At 44.7% G+C, this 16,879-nt stretch overlaps 1 protein-coding gene across 3 annotated transcripts in view; it reads left to right on the top strand.

The window, feature by feature from the left end:
- METTL14 (methyltransferase 14, N6-adenosine-methyltransferase non-catalytic subunit) overlaps nucleotides 1–1,461 on the top strand; it is a 41,400-nt gene extending 39,939 nt beyond the window's left edge. For all 3 annotated transcript variants that reach the window (XM_075543880.1, XM_075543879.1, XM_075543881.1), the window contains one exon: nucleotides 608–1,461. In XM_075543880.1, the coding sequence (XP_075399995.1) occupies nucleotides 608–912 (305 nt within the window). In that variant the 3' untranslated portion in view covers nucleotides 913–1,461. The remainder of the gene's footprint in view (nucleotides 1–607) is intronic.
- Nucleotides 1,462–16,879: the final 15,418 nt, after the last annotated feature.

Genomic DNA, 16,879 nt, shown 5'->3' with positions numbered 1-16,879 from the left:
TGTGAACACACACATAAAATGTACTCATTAACCTTTGCTACCTGTCAAAGTGTCAAGAGGTGACAGGTAAATGGTGTATAGAAGCTCCCTGGTATTTTTTTCCTTCACATAGTATATTTCATATATGTATATAAAAACCTGCTATATGAAAATAGGTACATATGTGTATATAAGTATAAATGAGATGGATTGACACCGTGGCTACAAGTTTAACAATGATGGAGATAGTACAAGACTAGGCAGTGGTTTATTATGTTATACATCGGGTCTCTGTGAGTCAGAACCAACCGGGCAGCACCTAACAACCACAACATATAAACTATGTGAAAGAAGGGATTGCTAATAAATCATACTCTGCCTTTTGCATATCACCTATTAACCCCGTGGTGGGTAGGAAAGGTTAATAAATACCTTTTACAAACTGTGTGGTGTGTATATATTTATTCCTGTAAATCATTCAAAGAGGGGTATGATTCTGGGTAATCTGTGAGACTATAATTCTGTGAAAGAGGTCAACCTTGAGTGAGGGGCAGCTTTGGGAATGTGGTGGGAATTGGAGGGGAGTTGGGAAAGAGGATAAGGATAACCTGGTTTGTCTCCGTTTCAGGCTGGCTAACAGTTGGACCAACTCTTACAAATAGTAACTACAATGCGGAGACTTATGCATCCTATTTCACCGCTCCAAATTCCTACTTGACTGGATGTACAGAAGAGATCGAGAGACTGCGACCCAAATCCCCACCCCCCAAATCTAAATCTGATCGGGGAGGTGGAGCGCCCAGGGGCGGAGGAAGAGGCGGAACTTCTGCTGGCCGTGGACGGGAAAGAAACCGGTCAAACTTCCGAGGAGAAAGGGGGGGCTTTCGGGGGGGCCGGGGAGGTGCGCACAGGGGTGGCTTTCCACCTCGGTAATTCCGGAAGACACTGATCTTATTGATGCCCCGCCCCCTTCCATGCATTTTGACTTTCTATTAGACGACTTTGGAATTCAATCCCCTAACCTCCCCATCCCCCAAGAGGAATAGTATTTTGGTTTTAGTTTTTCTAAACTGCTGGAATGTTTTGCCAACCTTGCTCACAGTTGTCACACGCACACTTACCTAGTTTCTTCCCCGGAATAAGCAAGAGGGCTGCTTCTTTGTCATGTGCGTGTGGCCGAAGAGAATGGACCACGAATGCCTTCACCTTCATAGACTCTGTATTCCTACTAATTACAAAGGCTGTTGCTTTTTTACATTCTTTTCTTCTCTTTCTTCCCAAACCATTGCAGTAGGCTGACCCAGGCAGAGGGTTGGGAGGACTCGGAGCAAAGGCCCGCCGTGTAGCATGTTAGTGCCGCAGAAGCTGCGAGATCGCTGCCGTCTCCCCACGTGGGGCCCTGGGAGCCTTGCTAGCCTGGCAGAGAGACAGATGGTAAGCGTCTGCCAGGGCTACAGCATGTCCTTGATGGAACAATAAAAAGAGGAAGACATCTGCTTTTCTTTTTAGTCTTATAAATTCAGATATAATTTAATTATTCTAGTATACTAAAAGCCACCGAGAAATTCAAAGAGCTCATCATCATCACCTCCATTGTGCAGCTAAAGATGACTCAAGCACCCTTCCCATAAAGCGAACAAAGACAAGTATCCAATGTTAGGACTTTGGAATGGGCTTGAACTTGAATTGACCCTTGAAGCAGTTTCATATTACTTGGCAAAACAGAAGAACAGACACACCTGGCTGTGCAGTGTGCGCTTTAAACATTTGGGGAATAAAGTATTTGGTGATTGAGGAAATGACATATATCTTGAAGCTTGGAATAGTGAAAACTTAAATGTCTAGCCCATTATGGAAAAGCCTCACTTGGAGCTGACAGCCTGGAAGATGGGGCTACAGCTGTCCTGCAGGGAAAGCACATGGGCGTTCATCTTTAAGGGGCCGCGTTTGCAGCGCTGGTTGTTGTCGAAGACTCTGCCGTCACTTCTCTTTCCACACTAACCCGTGCGGAAAATGAATTTGCCAACCGAAACAGTCTTGATAGGTTTTTTACTTTTGTGTATGATTTTTCTAATAAAACTTTAAACCCTGGAAATGCAGAGTGTGTTTCCTATAAGCTGAGTTACTGTTGCTGCAACTGAAAGCAGAATCGACATGGAAAGCAAGCTCTGCGTTGGGTCTCTGAGGCACTGTAGTGGCCTTTCGGTGCTTTCTACTGACTCGCGTTCCACCTACGACAGGCTTGTGTTACACTCACTAAAGACTGAGTTTGGAGATAGAGATTGAGTGTTAGAAACAGAGTTTGGCCTTTAAAAATCTGATGAATCTGATGAATTTAGCATCTGGTCCAAGTTGGTAGTACTTCCAAATGCAGATAGCATTTCACTAGCTTGCATATTCTGTGATAAAATGTGTGTCACAGATACTTGGCTAAAGCGATTTGCCACATAATTGCAAGTCATCTAGAAGCAGAGCTACATTAAAGAGGATAGATGTCCATGATAGGTCGTTCGTTAGGAGTGTTAGTTGACAAATCCCATGCCCAGGACTCTGGTTTGTTCCACATCCTGGGCTTATCTGGTGTTTACCTAGCCTCCTTGCCTATGAGATGTTTATCACAAGATCACCTTGCAAGTGGAGAGAAGCCACTGCCCGCTGTATTGAGAAAAGAGCAGAGAAGAAGTGAGGCAGTGGAAAGGTGCCAGGTCCTTGAGATGTCCGTTCCAGTCCACAGAAGGCATTGGCCCTGGCTTTGCTCCCCTCAGTGTCAGTGAAGATTGGGGTATGTATTCTTGCTGCAGTGGCACATATATCCATCGAGAAAAGGTTTCTCATGAAAATTCATCATGTCTTCAATTTTTTTAAAATCTGAAGCCACCAAAAATAATTTTAGCTCAACTATTTCTATCATGTACGTATATTTATTTCACTTAATGCTTTCATAATATATACCATATATATTCAGTATAAGCCAACCCGAATATCAGCCGAGGCACCTAATTTTACCACAAAAACTGCGTAAAAATGTGCTGAAAACTCAGCTTATATATGAGTATATATGGTGTGTGTTGTGTAGAGCTGATTCTAGGATAACCCTGGTTTCAGTTAATAAGTTTTAGATCGGCATGACAGATGATCTAGAATTGCAGTTCCAGGTATGACAAGGTCAAGTGGAGACCAGGTTTGGACATTTGTATTGTTGATTTCAGTGGGAGCTGTTCTCCAAGTTAGGTTTTTCCTTCCAGAGCATGAGGATTTGGAAACCCCAAACCCACTGTCACTGTGTTGATTCTAACTTACAGTGGCCCTCCAGGGCAGAGCAGACCTCCATCGGGATTCTCAAGCAGTGAGTCCTTACGGGAGCAGATGCCTCCCCTTCTCTCGAGGAGCACCATGGACTCTGGTTAGCTGCCTAACAGCTCCGCCAGAGCTCCTTGGAGGCTCAACCAAACCAAATCCACTGCCATCACGTTGATTCTGACTCATCGCATGCTTTCTAAGGTTTCCGAAGCTGAATCTTTGCCTGGACAGCCTCACTGTTCTCTGTCAGAGTGCTGGTGGTTACAAGCAGGCCTGTATTTATCCCAGACGGAAAGGATGAGGGTTTCTATTGCCGTAGAGAGCCTCAGGAACCCACAAGGGCAGGTCTGCTGTGCCTTAAAGGTTGACCATGAATCAGGTGTCCATAGCACTGGGGGTTTGGGTCTAATCCCACAGGGCCACCAGAGCTCTGTATGCCGCCTCACAAGGAATTCTTCCTGTGGACCGTCTCATAGCCAAATAGCAACGAGCCCAGTTAGACCAAGGATTCGGACGCTGCATCCAAGGGGTGGAAGAGTCACCACGAAGCAACCCAGGGTAAAGTGTAATGCTCCCGGGAAGAGGGACACTCCAGCCTGGAGTCAGCTCAGTTGCCAGGGCACCCTCAGAGTTAGAAAGGACGGTGTTTACAGCAGCGATCGGTTCGGATGCCTTTGGTAAAGAGAGGAATTGCCTTTTGCGTCGTTGGCTCATAAAGTTAGAAAAATCAGTACAGTGGAGGCCTATGGCTCAGAGTCATTGTAAGTTACTGGTGGTATAATGATAAAATTATACCTCCAGGGAGTCGTTACACTATCTTCAGCTGAGATCCTGTGTCGTGGCAGTTACTAAGAACAATTCCTTTTAATGTCTTCAAAAATATTTTCTGCCCATCTTAATTGCTAAATAATACTGTTCTGATTACTCACAAGAGCTTATTTTAAGACCTGTACTGTTTGCATCTGAACTTAACATGAGGTTGGGTCTTTAAAGCCCAGCTTCAGACTTTACTAATTCGTTTAATGTAATTGACTTGACAAAATGATAGCCCAATTGGGACTCATTCTAAACAGTAGTCTTTGATCTGAAAAGTGTCTCATATTTTTGCACTCTGTTAAAAACATAAATCTTTGTCAATAAGAAAGGCCTTTCTGAGTACAATCCTTTAATCTTGTGGTCCATGTAGGACGTTTACCATTATCCTGTCTTTGATGTTTGGTAATAAGGATTGAACTTGAGTGAGGCTCTCACTTGCAGGCAATCAGTCTTGAAGCTATACATCTGAGGCCTTCCCCAAAGAGAACATCTATTTGATAAACTGAACCCACTGAAAAAGACTCCATTTCTCAATCTCAAAATACTTGGAAACGCCACATTGCATCTGCTCCCAATGTCCCCACTGCTTCTCCATTCAATACGATGCACCCTCTTCAAAACAACTGCCCAGTGCCATTGGGTCAAGTCTGACAGAGTAAAACTGCCCTTGTGGATTTCCAAAGCAGAAAACCTCATCTTTTTCCTTCAGAGAAACTAGTGGTTTGAACTGCTGACCTGGCAGTGAGCTACCCGATTCAGGGCTCGTCTACGAAAAATCCACTTTAACCTCATTTGGGTGGACAATACGATAAAAGTGACTGGTCTGAGTATGGGTTCTAGTTCTTCCTCTCGAACAGGAATAGCAACCAGCAGTGAACTTGGCTCCAATGTCCGCAGTGAAATGCGCAGAGGAGCCAGTGGATAACAATAGCCAGGGAAGCAGGCCAGCTGTTACTGTATTGTGTTTTTAGACACATTTGTGCACAGATTAAATACACGGGAATATTTACATTCAATTACTTCTCACCATTTGGAGCAGCACACAGTGCCTTAATATGGCCACTCACATGTATAGAGAGAATAACTGATGTAATGACTTACTGGGGTTACGGGCAGGAGGAGTTTGGAGGGAAATTGGCAGCAGATAATACAGGAGCAGGGAGGATGTTCTGGAACTGGTTGTGGTGATGTACATGCAGCTCTCATACAGCTGAACTATGGAAGTGCGTGGTATGTGAATTATACCTCAGTAAACGATTGGAAAATAAGTGGCTATGGACTCTTGGCCTTGCAGGGGCCTGGGAGACAGTGTAGGGAGGGGTGGACACAAGCTCCATAAATGTGCGAGTCGGATAGACACCACTCATCAGCGACAGATACTTGTCACCATGGAGGGAAGAGGACAAGTCTGCGATTGGCCCAGGAAATGGTCCTAATTTGTGGTAGTCACCTAATCTGGTGTCAATATAAGGATTAAGAATGTAGGGGTGGAGTTTAGGCTGTCAGTCTGGAGATAGCCAAGGAGACTTCTATGTGGGCATGGCTTTCTCCTGAGAATTCTGGGGAATCTGGTACTTCCTCCTTGGAGGCAAGAGACACTTCGTTCTCTGCAGACTTCCCTGGGAGACATTGCAGCTGACAAGACCTCTGAAGCCGGAGAAGCCACAGAGAGATCCCTGCCAGCGCTGAGATGCTTACAACACCACCGGATCCAAAGACTTCCCACTCCCTGGCCTGTGGTCGTCCTGCATGCGGCATCATTGCATGTGTTTTGTGAGTCTGAAGAGGGCTTTCTAGACTGCTGTCGGACATATGGGCTACTGTCGGACTTACGGACTTGATCTGGACTGGGCTGGGATGTTTTCTCAATGTTCAGTTGCTCTTGTACATAAACCTCTCCCTTATATACATAAATACGTGTGTCCATGGATTTGTTTCTCTAGTCGACCCGGACTATCACATAACTCTTAGGTAGTATCAATTAAAATGATTCACTTCTTCAAAAATGATTCACTTCTTCAGCTTTTATGTGCTTTTCACAGAATGAAAATTTCTTAACATTAGTTTGGCTACCTAAATATTTCAAAAATTTGGGGAAATGGAACTAAAGGGTGACAGTCACCCCCCCCCCACACACACACACACATAATTTTTGAAGCCCCCTCACACTTTGTGACATTTTAAATTCTGGCCTCTAAGTAGTAACATAGTTCTGAGTGGGGTCAACTAATAACAACAAATACTTTGTCACCACTTCAAATGAAGAGGGGCAAAGGGATACTCGAAACAGGAAGCCATTGCCTTTGGAAGAACACACTGGCAAAACGAAACACGCTCTTGTTCAGAGACAACCAGTTTAACAGAGCTGAACTATCAAGGCAATTGCTAAAGTGTCCTGTGAAATTGCTGTCATTTTATGATCGGTCAACTTCTGGGTAGGTATATACATTTAGCTAAGACTTCACCATAATTAAGGAGCCCTGGGGGCATTGTCAGAATAGCATTCGGCTGCAAAGCACAAAGTTAACAGTTCAAACCCAAGGCCACTCCTCCGCGGAAAGATGAGGCTGTTTGCACCCTGAAAGATCCACAGCCTCAGAACCCCTGCCTGCGATCACTGCGACTCAGAAATGACTCGCTGGCGGGGCTTGGACTGCCCATAATTAAGATACGATAACCACCCCACAGAGCAAGCCCCTGGTCTCGGATCACATTCCACCCACAGTGACTCCTGTTTCAGGATAGAACATAGTTCCCTGGGGTTCCCACAGCATGTCCGAGTGACATTTGGAAGCCGGTCACAAGTTTCTGAGATTCCTCTGGGTACGTTTGAACTGCCAGCCGTCAGGGCCTCCACCCCAGCATTTGACCTTGTCTAAGAGGCATGTGTGAGGCTAAGGTACTAGAGAAACAAATGCAGAGACTCGTTAGTATGTGTAACAAAGTTTATATCAAGAAGTAGTTACTGTATTACTCATGTATAAGCCCAATTTTTCAGCACATTTTAAATGCACTTTTTGTGGTAAAATTAGGTGCCTTAGCTGATATTCGGGTCAGCTTATACTTGAGCACATACAGTATACAAGGGGTACCCCCCAAAAAGAATTTTTTAAAGCGATGTATAGGGTGCTACCCTCCCCACACAAAAAAATCTTTTTTTCAAAGCTATGTATTTTTTTTTTTTAAATAACCTTATCACCTTCAAAGTACTCTCCATTGCACTTAACACACGTCAAATCTGAGATTCCATTCTTGGAAACATTTTTCAAATTCATCTGTTTGGATAGCTGACAGCACCTTGTTTTTTTCTTCACCTCTTCTACAGCGTCAAATCACTGTCCTTTCATGTCCCTCTTAATTTGTAAAAACAAAAGGAAGTCACACAGAGCAAGAACAGGTGAGTAAGACGCATGGGACAAGAGAGCCATGCTGGTTTTTCCCCAAAACTGGTGCACTCAGATGGCTGCATGAGCAGGTGAATTGTCATGTCAAAACCAGTCCCCTATCTGCCACAAATCAGGCTTTTTTTTGTCACACCCTGTTAAACAATCTTTTTGGAACTTTTAAAAAGAATTTGGTTACTAGTCTGAGCTTATGGAACGAACTCCAAATGTACTAAAAGTCAACATTTTCATCTGTTCATGAAGTTGATGGACTTCCAGAACGAGGTTTGTAATCGATCAAAGTGTTTTTGAAATGAGAAAACACTTGGATACTTGATTTTTTCCCGTAGCACAGCCCTTGTAAGCTGAGTTCAACATCACAACAGTTTCTGCAGTATTTTTCCCAAGTAGGACACAAAATTTCACAGTCATACACCATTCTCTTAAATTGACCATGACAGAAAATGAGATTAGAGCAAAACTACTTTTACAAAAGCATTCACTGTGACCCGAGAGAACCTTCCCAGGCAATGCCACTGGGTGCACTAACTCAAAGCGAGTTGCTTGATACCTGCCTAGTGGGGAAAATTCATACTACAAAAGCTCTGCCCAGTGTATCTTTTTCCTGATTTTGGTTTGTGTTTTTTTTTTTTGGTACCCCTTCACATATCAAGACAACATTCCAGTCCAGTCCCAACTCAAGTCCGTAAGTGTGATAACAGTCCTTAAGACCCTGGTCAGACTCGCACAGCCACATACAATGATGCGGAGTGCAGGAAGATCACAGACTGGTGAGTGCAGAGTCCTGTGGATACAATGGTGGTAGAAGCATCAGGTCTCAGAGTGGCCCACCAGCAGGAAGGTGAAGGCAGAGAGGGCAGGAGAAGTTCCTAGGACCCTGTTTAGGGAAAGCCACGCCCACAGGAGCCACCATTGGTCCATGACCTGATTGACAGGCTAATCCACACCCATACACTTTTATCTTCAAGTTGACATGAAATTATGTAATGATCACAGCATGTTAAATGGGAGTTCAAGATTCTAAGTAAATTTTCAAAAGTTGTGAGAAAGGGGGAACCGATCGCAATGATAACTGTACAATACCTCCACCCACCCACCTAGGGACAAACAACGAAACATGGGTGAGGGGAGACAGTGGACGGTGTACAATATGAAAATAATAATTCATAATTGATCAAGTGTTCAAGAGGGTTGGGGCTGGGGTGGAGGAGGGAGGGGTAAAAAGAGGGGCTTCTACCAAGGATTCAAGTAGAAAGAAAATATTTTGGAAATGATGGCAACATGTACAAATGTGCTTGATCTAATGGATGTGTGGATTGTTATAAGAGCTGTAAGAGCTCCCAATAAAATGATTTATTAAAATTAAATAATTTTCCAAACTTAAGTCTAATTGAAAAAATAAACACATTACATGCATGTAAACATTATTAAGAATGCTGCATCAATCAAAATAACCGCAGAGCAAAATTTAAGAAAGCATAAGCTTAAACACAGAGGGCAGTGAAGGTTCAGGGGTAGATTTTTCGCTTTCCACGTGGAACCTCTGGTTAGGTAGTGGTTACTCAATGGGCTGCTAACTTCTAGGTCAGCAGTTCGAAAACACCGCATGCTCTTTGGGAGACACGCTGGCTCTTCTAATCCAGTAAGCAGTTACATTCTCGGAAACTCACTGGGGCAGTTCGTTTCTGCTCTTTATAGGGTCTCTATGGGTCAGAATCACCTTGATGGTGGTAGGTTTTTATGTGGGAGGTCTGGGTTTGACTCGGACCAATGCGCTGCCATCCTCTGTCAGTGGAGGTTGTGTGTCGCTATGATGCTGAACAGGTGACAGTGGAGCCGGGCTACCCTGCACTAAGAAGAAAGGTCTGGCAACCTGCTTGTGAAAAAGGAGCCAGTGAAAAGCCCATGGATCAGTGTTCACTGTGCGTGAGGCCATGCGTCACAGCCTCAACCACCACCAAAACATTCAACCCCGTTGCGGAGGGCTGAATCGTGACACGTGCCGACTCCACAGGAGAGTGCAGAACTGTTTCACAGGCATTTCTGGGTTGCAACCTTTAAGGAAGCAGAGTGCCGGGCCTTTCTGTCAAGGTGCCCCCAGGTGGATCCGAACCCTCAATATGAAGATTGGTTGGTATCTAAGAAAACCAGTAGGTGACTCTGCCATCTTTTTTACAGCAGCGGCCATGAAATATAAGCTTGTCAGGTCAACTAACTTCCTGAAACTGAAGTCTCGACTTCTTCCCAAGCGGGGGCTGACAAGAAATTGGATCGGGATTGGCGTGGCATTGGAACTTCTTTGGGCACAAGGCCCGCTCTTCTCAGCTTTCACTTATCCTTGTGCAGGGAAGACTGGTCATTTCATGTAAATCAGCCTTTGGCTCATAATTGCATCTGCGCCAATGACACGGGCTTGGTCTCCTGTCATTTGCTGCACCAGGAGTGGAATATGCTTCCTTCCCCAGCTTCTGAGGCCCGGCATGGACGCAGAGCCTGGAGCCCACTCCGAGGCGGCCTTTGGCCGGTGCAGCCTTGACCCTTGGCTCCTTCATCTTGTAGTTGGAAGGATCTGATGGTCCTTTTCAGACAGGTTTCTGATTCATACCGCCTTTGGCTTCAAGGATCTTACTGCAGTAAGCATGCACTGGATTCGCTGCTGCTTAATAATTCCCAACGGATTTTTCACACTCTTTTGAGTTCTTCTCTGCTGTTGATTTTTCTGCGCACAAGGCAGCTCTTTATCCATCACATGAGTTTGCGCTCGTCTCTCTCTCTCAAGTCAGAGAACAATGTTCTCAGAGGCTCAGCAAACACAGGTACTTTCCACCGAATCATCATTTATCCATGGTTTGAGCAGCATCAGCTTCCTCTGGGCTGACTTTCCTCAGGACATACATTTTTAAGTACTTTTCTACTGAACGCAACTGATTAAAGCAAGGAAAGTGATTTACCCACATCCATTTCACCTTGTTTAATGGCAGTGTAAGTGGAAGATTAGACTGCTTTGCTCTTATAAGTTAATAGCGGGCCTGAGGGCCTGGACGCCAAGAGGGAGTGGGAGGCGGAGGGGGCTGTGGCTGGAACCTGGAATCATAGTGAACTATTCCTGACCAGCGACCAGGCCCCCGGCAGGAATGACCCCACGGAGAAATAGCACCTGGGAAAGCATTAAGCACAACGTCTTCAGGTAATAGATTCATGCAGAATCTAAATGTGATACAGAAACAGGAGGACATGGGGTGGGGTGGGATGGGGGGAGGAGGTTGGTGGCTGGCTGGAATGATCCGTGTAAACCAAAGATTATAGTTTGCACACCAGTTTGTTGTAGAGTCCTATCTATTGAATTGAGTTTCTTCTAATTCATAAATGTGACCCCCCCACCCCCACACACATAGGCATCTTTGGCTCCTGAAATCCAGGTTAGGTGTTGGAGTCCGTGGGTGGTCTATGCTGCCTGCTTGGAAAGAAAGGGAGGTGGTTGCCAACGCTTTCCCAGAGGTGACTCAGAAGAAAGGCTTGGCTATCTACTTCCGAAAACTCAGTCACGGAAAACCCTGTAGAGCACACAGTTCTACTCTGACGTTCATGGGACACCACACACCAACACTTAACTCAATGGTGGGGCAAACCATTTACCCAGATTGCAGGGGCTCCTCAAACTGTATTTTCAATTGTGAAAATTTCCAAGAGAATTTTCTGTGGCTTCCTGGAAAACCTGTTTAAAAAATACTGATTTAAACTAAAATATTATCCTCTAAAAAGCCTTAACATTTCAAATTATTACTGAACACTGAAAAGGTGTTTTTGTGACACCAGGAAAAATAATTTTTTAAATATCAAAACTGTGTGAGGCTGGGTTGTCTAGAGACACAAATCCAGTGACAGTGATATAGGTATAGGAAAGAGCTTTGTATCAAGAAGTGATTTTAAATCAAGAAGATGTCCCAGCCCAGTCTAACTAAGTCCATGCGTCTGATGCTAAGACAAGGCCCTCATCAGACTCATGTAACTGAGGCAGAAAGGTGAACTGGGATGCAGGAAGATCCCTGTGGCTGTTATATAATCTCCTGTCAACTTCAGCAAAGGGGTGGAGTCTAGCCTGTCAATCAGGTCATAGCCAATGAAGCCTTTGTGTGGGAATGGCCTTCTCCTGAGAATTCTGGGAAATCCTGTATTCCTTCTCAGAGGTTGCAGACACTATCTCTCTCTGCTCACACCCTGGGAGAAATTGCAGCTGACAAGACACATGGAACTACTATAGTGCCCTGAGCTGAAGAAGCCACATGAACTTATCCTGGTGCAACCAGACCTCTGAAGCCAGAGAGACTCCTGCCAGTGCTGAGATGCTTAAAACACCACTGGATTCAAAGACTTTCTACCCACTGGCCTGTGGCCATCCTGCATTTGGTGTCATTGCATGTGTTTTGTGAGTCTGAAGAGGACCTTATAGATTGTTATTGGACATATGGGCTAATATCGGACTTATGGACTTGATCTGCATTGGGCTGGGATATTTTCTCAATATTCAATTGTTCTTGTACATAAATCTCTTTGTTTTTAAAAATCATTTTATTGGGGGCTCATACAACTCATCACAATCCATGCATATATCCATTGTGTCCAGCACGTTTGTACCTTTGTTGCCATCATCATTCTCAAAACATTTGCTTTCCACTTGAGCCCTTAGTATCAGCTCCTCATTTTCCCCTCCCATCCCATGCCCCTCTCACAAACCCTTGAGTAATTTATAAATTATTATTTTGTCACATTTTACACTGTCCAACATCTCCCTTCACCTACTTTTCTGTTGTCCATCCCCCAGGGAGGGGGCTATACATAGATCCTTGTAATCAGGTCCCCCTTTCTACCCCACCTTCCTTCTATCCTCCCCGGTATTGCCACTCTCACCACTGGTCCTGCAGGGTTCATCTGTCCTGGATTCCCTGTGTTGTCAGTTCCTATCTGTATCAGTGTACATCCTGGTCTAGCTAGATGTGTAAGGTAGAATTGGGATCATGATAGTGGGGGGTGAGGAAGCATTAAAGAACTAGAGGAAAGTTGTATGTTTCATCGCTGCTACACTGCACCCTGACTGGCTTATCTCTTCCCCATGACCCTTCTGTAAGGGGATGTCCAGTTGCCTACAGATGGGCTTTGGGTCCCCATTCCACACATAAACCTCTTTCTTATACACATATGAGTTTCTATGAATTTGTTTCTCTAGTCTGCCTGGACTAACATATTACCATAGGCAAAGGCGAAAGAATTGTTGTGTAAGGGGCATTGAGTGTATGTGGCAGTCACCAAATCTGACGTCAATTTAAGGATTAAGACTGTAGGGGTGGAGTCTAGGCTGTCAATCTGGAGATAGCCAATGAGACTTCTGTGTGGGCATGGCCTTCTCCTGAGAATTCTGGAACTTCCTCCTTGGAGGCAGAAGACTATGACTCTCTGAGTCTCTGACACACTCTCTCTCTCTCTCTCTCTCTGCCATGCCCTGGGAGACATTGCAGAAGACAAGCTCCATGGATGCAACCAGATCTCTGAAGCTGAAGAAGCCACAGAGAGACCCCTGCCAGCACTGAGATGCTTACAGTGCCACTGGATCCAAAGACTTTCTACCCACTGGCTTGTGATCATCCTGTATTCAGTATCATTGCATGTGTTTCGTGAGTCTGAAGAGGACTTTATAGATTGGTATCAGACATATGGGCTAATATCAGACTTATGGACTTGGGCTGGACTGGTTTGGGATGTTTTCTCAATGTTCAATTGCTCTTGTGTATAAATCTCTTTCTTATACACATATGTGTGTCCATGGATTTGTTTCTCTAGTCTACCCGGACTAACACAGTGTATGTCAACAGTGGTAGAATAATTTGGAAAAGGATATCAATAACAGTTATACAACATGAAGAGTATCACCAATGACACCAAATTATACAAGTAGAAGTTATGGAATTGGACAATGTTCTGTTGTGTATATTGTGCCACAATTAGAAAAAAAATGACATGAATAACAATGACTACAAGGAAGAAGAAAATGTTCGAGGATTGAATATGGTGACAATTGTACAGTTCTTCTGATATGATTGAATTAGTGAATTATATGACATGTGGATGAAGTGCTATTAAAACTGTTAAAAAATAAAGTTCTTCCAAGTCAAACAAACAAAAACCCAAAGACCACAACCCCTCAGGAGCAATAAGCTGTGCCCCGGTTGATAGTTTGGATGTCCCTCTACAAGTGCCGATTGACATAAAATCTAACGCCTCAAAGAGGAAAATGGATACCCTACAATCAGTAGTCAACTCTTACACTCTTTAGATTGGACCTGCAGCCATTATTGTTCGATTGAGTTTTCTGGGCATTAGTAATGTCCCTTCAAATGGGCTTTTCTTTATGTAATTTAAAACGGGGTTTTTGTGTATTAACTTTGGTTTGACATGGCGCTAGAGCTCATGCTTGGGAGCATATGTGTTGGGGATGGGGGTAGTTTATCCTCGAAAGAGGGCAACCACAGCTTTTGAAATACCTGACAACTCCTTACCCATGGGGAAGAGGCTGCAGGGCGTCAAACACAGGGAAAGCCAGGCGTCAAACAGGTGCGTAGCCAATCGAAATCAATGATCAAAGGCTGTTTGGGAGGAATCAGAGAATCAGGCTCTCCCGCAGCTGCAGCCAGGGAAACAGTCATGAGACGTTGACTAGGGACATGCTGCCTCTGCCAACTAAGGTTTTTTCTTTTTATCGACATTCGTCAGTAGCAAGTTGTGCTTTCAGCATTAACTTCTGTTTACCCCCCAACCATATGCCTCCTCTGGAAGATTAACAACCTTTAACCTCTCTGGCAGGTTTCCGACACTGAGTGTGTAATGCCTCCTAGTGGAGTGGAGCTGAAGGTCAATATTAGATTACCTTTCCACGTTGGAGACACCGCTATCGCCCCAGGAAGGATTTACAATATCGGGTCCCTAGGAGCCAGGATTGACCCCATGGCAGGGGTTTGGAGTCCTTTTGGTATTTATTTGTGGTCTTCCAAAGATTCGTTTTTTTTTTCTTCCTGAGTATTAAATCCTTTTATGTCTTTAATCTTCAACATGGTTATATTCCCTTCAGTCTTCTATGGAGTGTTTTTTAGAGAATTACAACTTCTGAGTAGTCTTCGGTTTTAGATTTTAATCATCAACAGTCTTCTGAGTACAGTTCTTTTACTTTTTTTTTTTCTTTCTTCTCCCAGCACAATCCTGGCTTCTTCCCATGAGCATCTAAATGTCGAATCCCTGGCTATCTTCCAATCCCACACCCTCCCCTCCATCGTTAACCCTCTCATCTTGGGTCGTTTCCTCTCCCTTTTTCCAAACGAGCGTGCGCACGCTCACTGACCTGATGGACTGCTCCGCTCCAACAGACCTTCTAGCCTTTATTTGAACTTTCCTCTTGTAAGCCCATAAGCTGCCTGTCCACGCTCTCCACGCCTTGAACCTTCTTCCCGCCTCTCTGGCCCTTCCCTCCCAGCCTCCTGGATGGCTTCTATTTTCCTGTAGGCCTCCAGGACCTGCTCCCCCTCCTTCTGCACAGGTGCCCTAGCCTATTTCATCCCCGAGTGGCTTCCCTCTCATTCATACACATACAGATGGCTTTGCATCATGAGCTCAGATCTGCTTTTGAGCCTCAGAACCATATTTTGGACCCTCTTGTTTATCTCACTTGGATATCATGCAGGTCATCTCATATTAGGACCCAACACTTTCCTTGTACCTTTTGCGCACGCGTACACAAACACACACACACACACACACACACACACACAGCCTCTACTCTTGTGTTCTTTCATTTCTGTAGGGAATGACCTCACGTTGTCCACCCAGCTGCCCAAAGCAGACACCTGAATATTATTTTCATTTTTGGATACTTCTGTTTCTCTTACTAACCCCACCTTCCCACCAACACCATTACCACTAGTCCTCCATAGTCCACAGGTTCTGCATCTGTGGACTCAATCAGCTGTGCATAGTGTAAGATATGAAGACAATAACTTATAATTTGTTAAGAGTTCACGAGGGTAGCTCCAGGGAGGGAGAGGAAAAAGGTGGAGCTGATACCAAGGGCTCAAGTAGAAAGAAAATGTTTTGAAAAGGATAATGGCAACATATGCACAAATGTGCTTGACACAATGGATGGATGGATGGTTCTAAGAGCTGAACGAACCCCCAATAAAACGATTTATAAAGAAAGAATGAAAATATTTTGGAGACAAAAACAAAGAGGCTCCTATAAAGCAATTGGAGTCTTAGAGGCATAGTGATAACTCATTGGGCAACTAATCATAAGGTTAGCAGTTCAAAACCACCAGCAGCTGTGAGGAAGAGACTAGGCTCTCTGCTGCCATAAAGAGTTAGTCTTGGAAACTTACAGGGGCAATTCTACCTTGCCCTATAGGTCTTTGTGTGTTGGAATCAAGGCTATGGTAGTGATTATGGTTTTTGGAGAAAAACGTAGTTAAATGATCAAAGCACTCCTTCCAAGCCTAAGAGGGACTGTAAAATGTAATTTACATAGCACTGACATTGCATTGTGTATCACAATAGAGGAATCTGCAGTAGGAAGTGGATGGGTTACATGCAGATATGATGACATTTTAGAAAGGGACTGGAGCATCGTGGATTGTGGTCCTTTAGAACAACGATGCACACTCTGACGCCCTTTTAATGACCTTTCTGCCTCTGCTTCTGCCGCCTAACAGGCTTCAGGGGACCTTGAGGGTGGGAAACACCTCGGTTGCTGGCTTTACACAAGAAAGAATTCATGCAGATGCCTGCTTTGTGATCCAAGTGGAGTTTAAAAAAATAACAAAAAACAGAAGTTTCAGTATAGAACTGAAGTTTCCGTTTTATAGTCTTAAAAGAGTACACGCTATTTTAGAGAAGCGCGCCAAACCGCGCATAAGCCGCGCTGGGGCTCACCACTGAACACGGGCGACTTCGTGGATGGCGCACCCACAAAGAGTGACCTGAGGTCCGAGTCTGTGGCACAGCCAAGCAGGGCAGGAGCAGGGTCAGGGGGAGAAGGGAAGGCTGTCCTGCCGCAAGGTATTTTAAACCTCCGGCTGGGGAGGCGTGGTCAAAGGTACTGGTTGACCCCATTGGCTGAATGAAGCCCACCTGGTTAGGGGGTCCTGAATTGGAGCATGCCCGGTTAAAGGGTCCTCATCAGGTATTTAATGCTTGCCGGACTCGTTCCCAGTCTCCTGTGGGGGGCCTGTGCAGGCATGGGAGCGACGACCCTCCTGGTCCCTGTCTTGGGACCCTCTTGCTTAAAGAACTGTCTTCACTTTGACTGTCATTAGGATTAAGTTGAAACTCCATCTGAACCACGA

The sequence above is a fragment of the Tenrec ecaudatus genome, chromosome 3 (genome assembly GCF_050624435.1).
Source record: "Tenrec ecaudatus isolate mTenEca1 chromosome 3, mTenEca1.hap1, whole genome shotgun sequence".
NCBI classification, from domain to species: Eukaryota; Metazoa; Chordata; class Mammalia; order Afrosoricida; family Tenrecidae; genus Tenrec; species Tenrec ecaudatus.
Note: the sequence above shows the minus strand (reverse complement) of the source record. Positions and strands in the feature narration are given on the sequence as shown.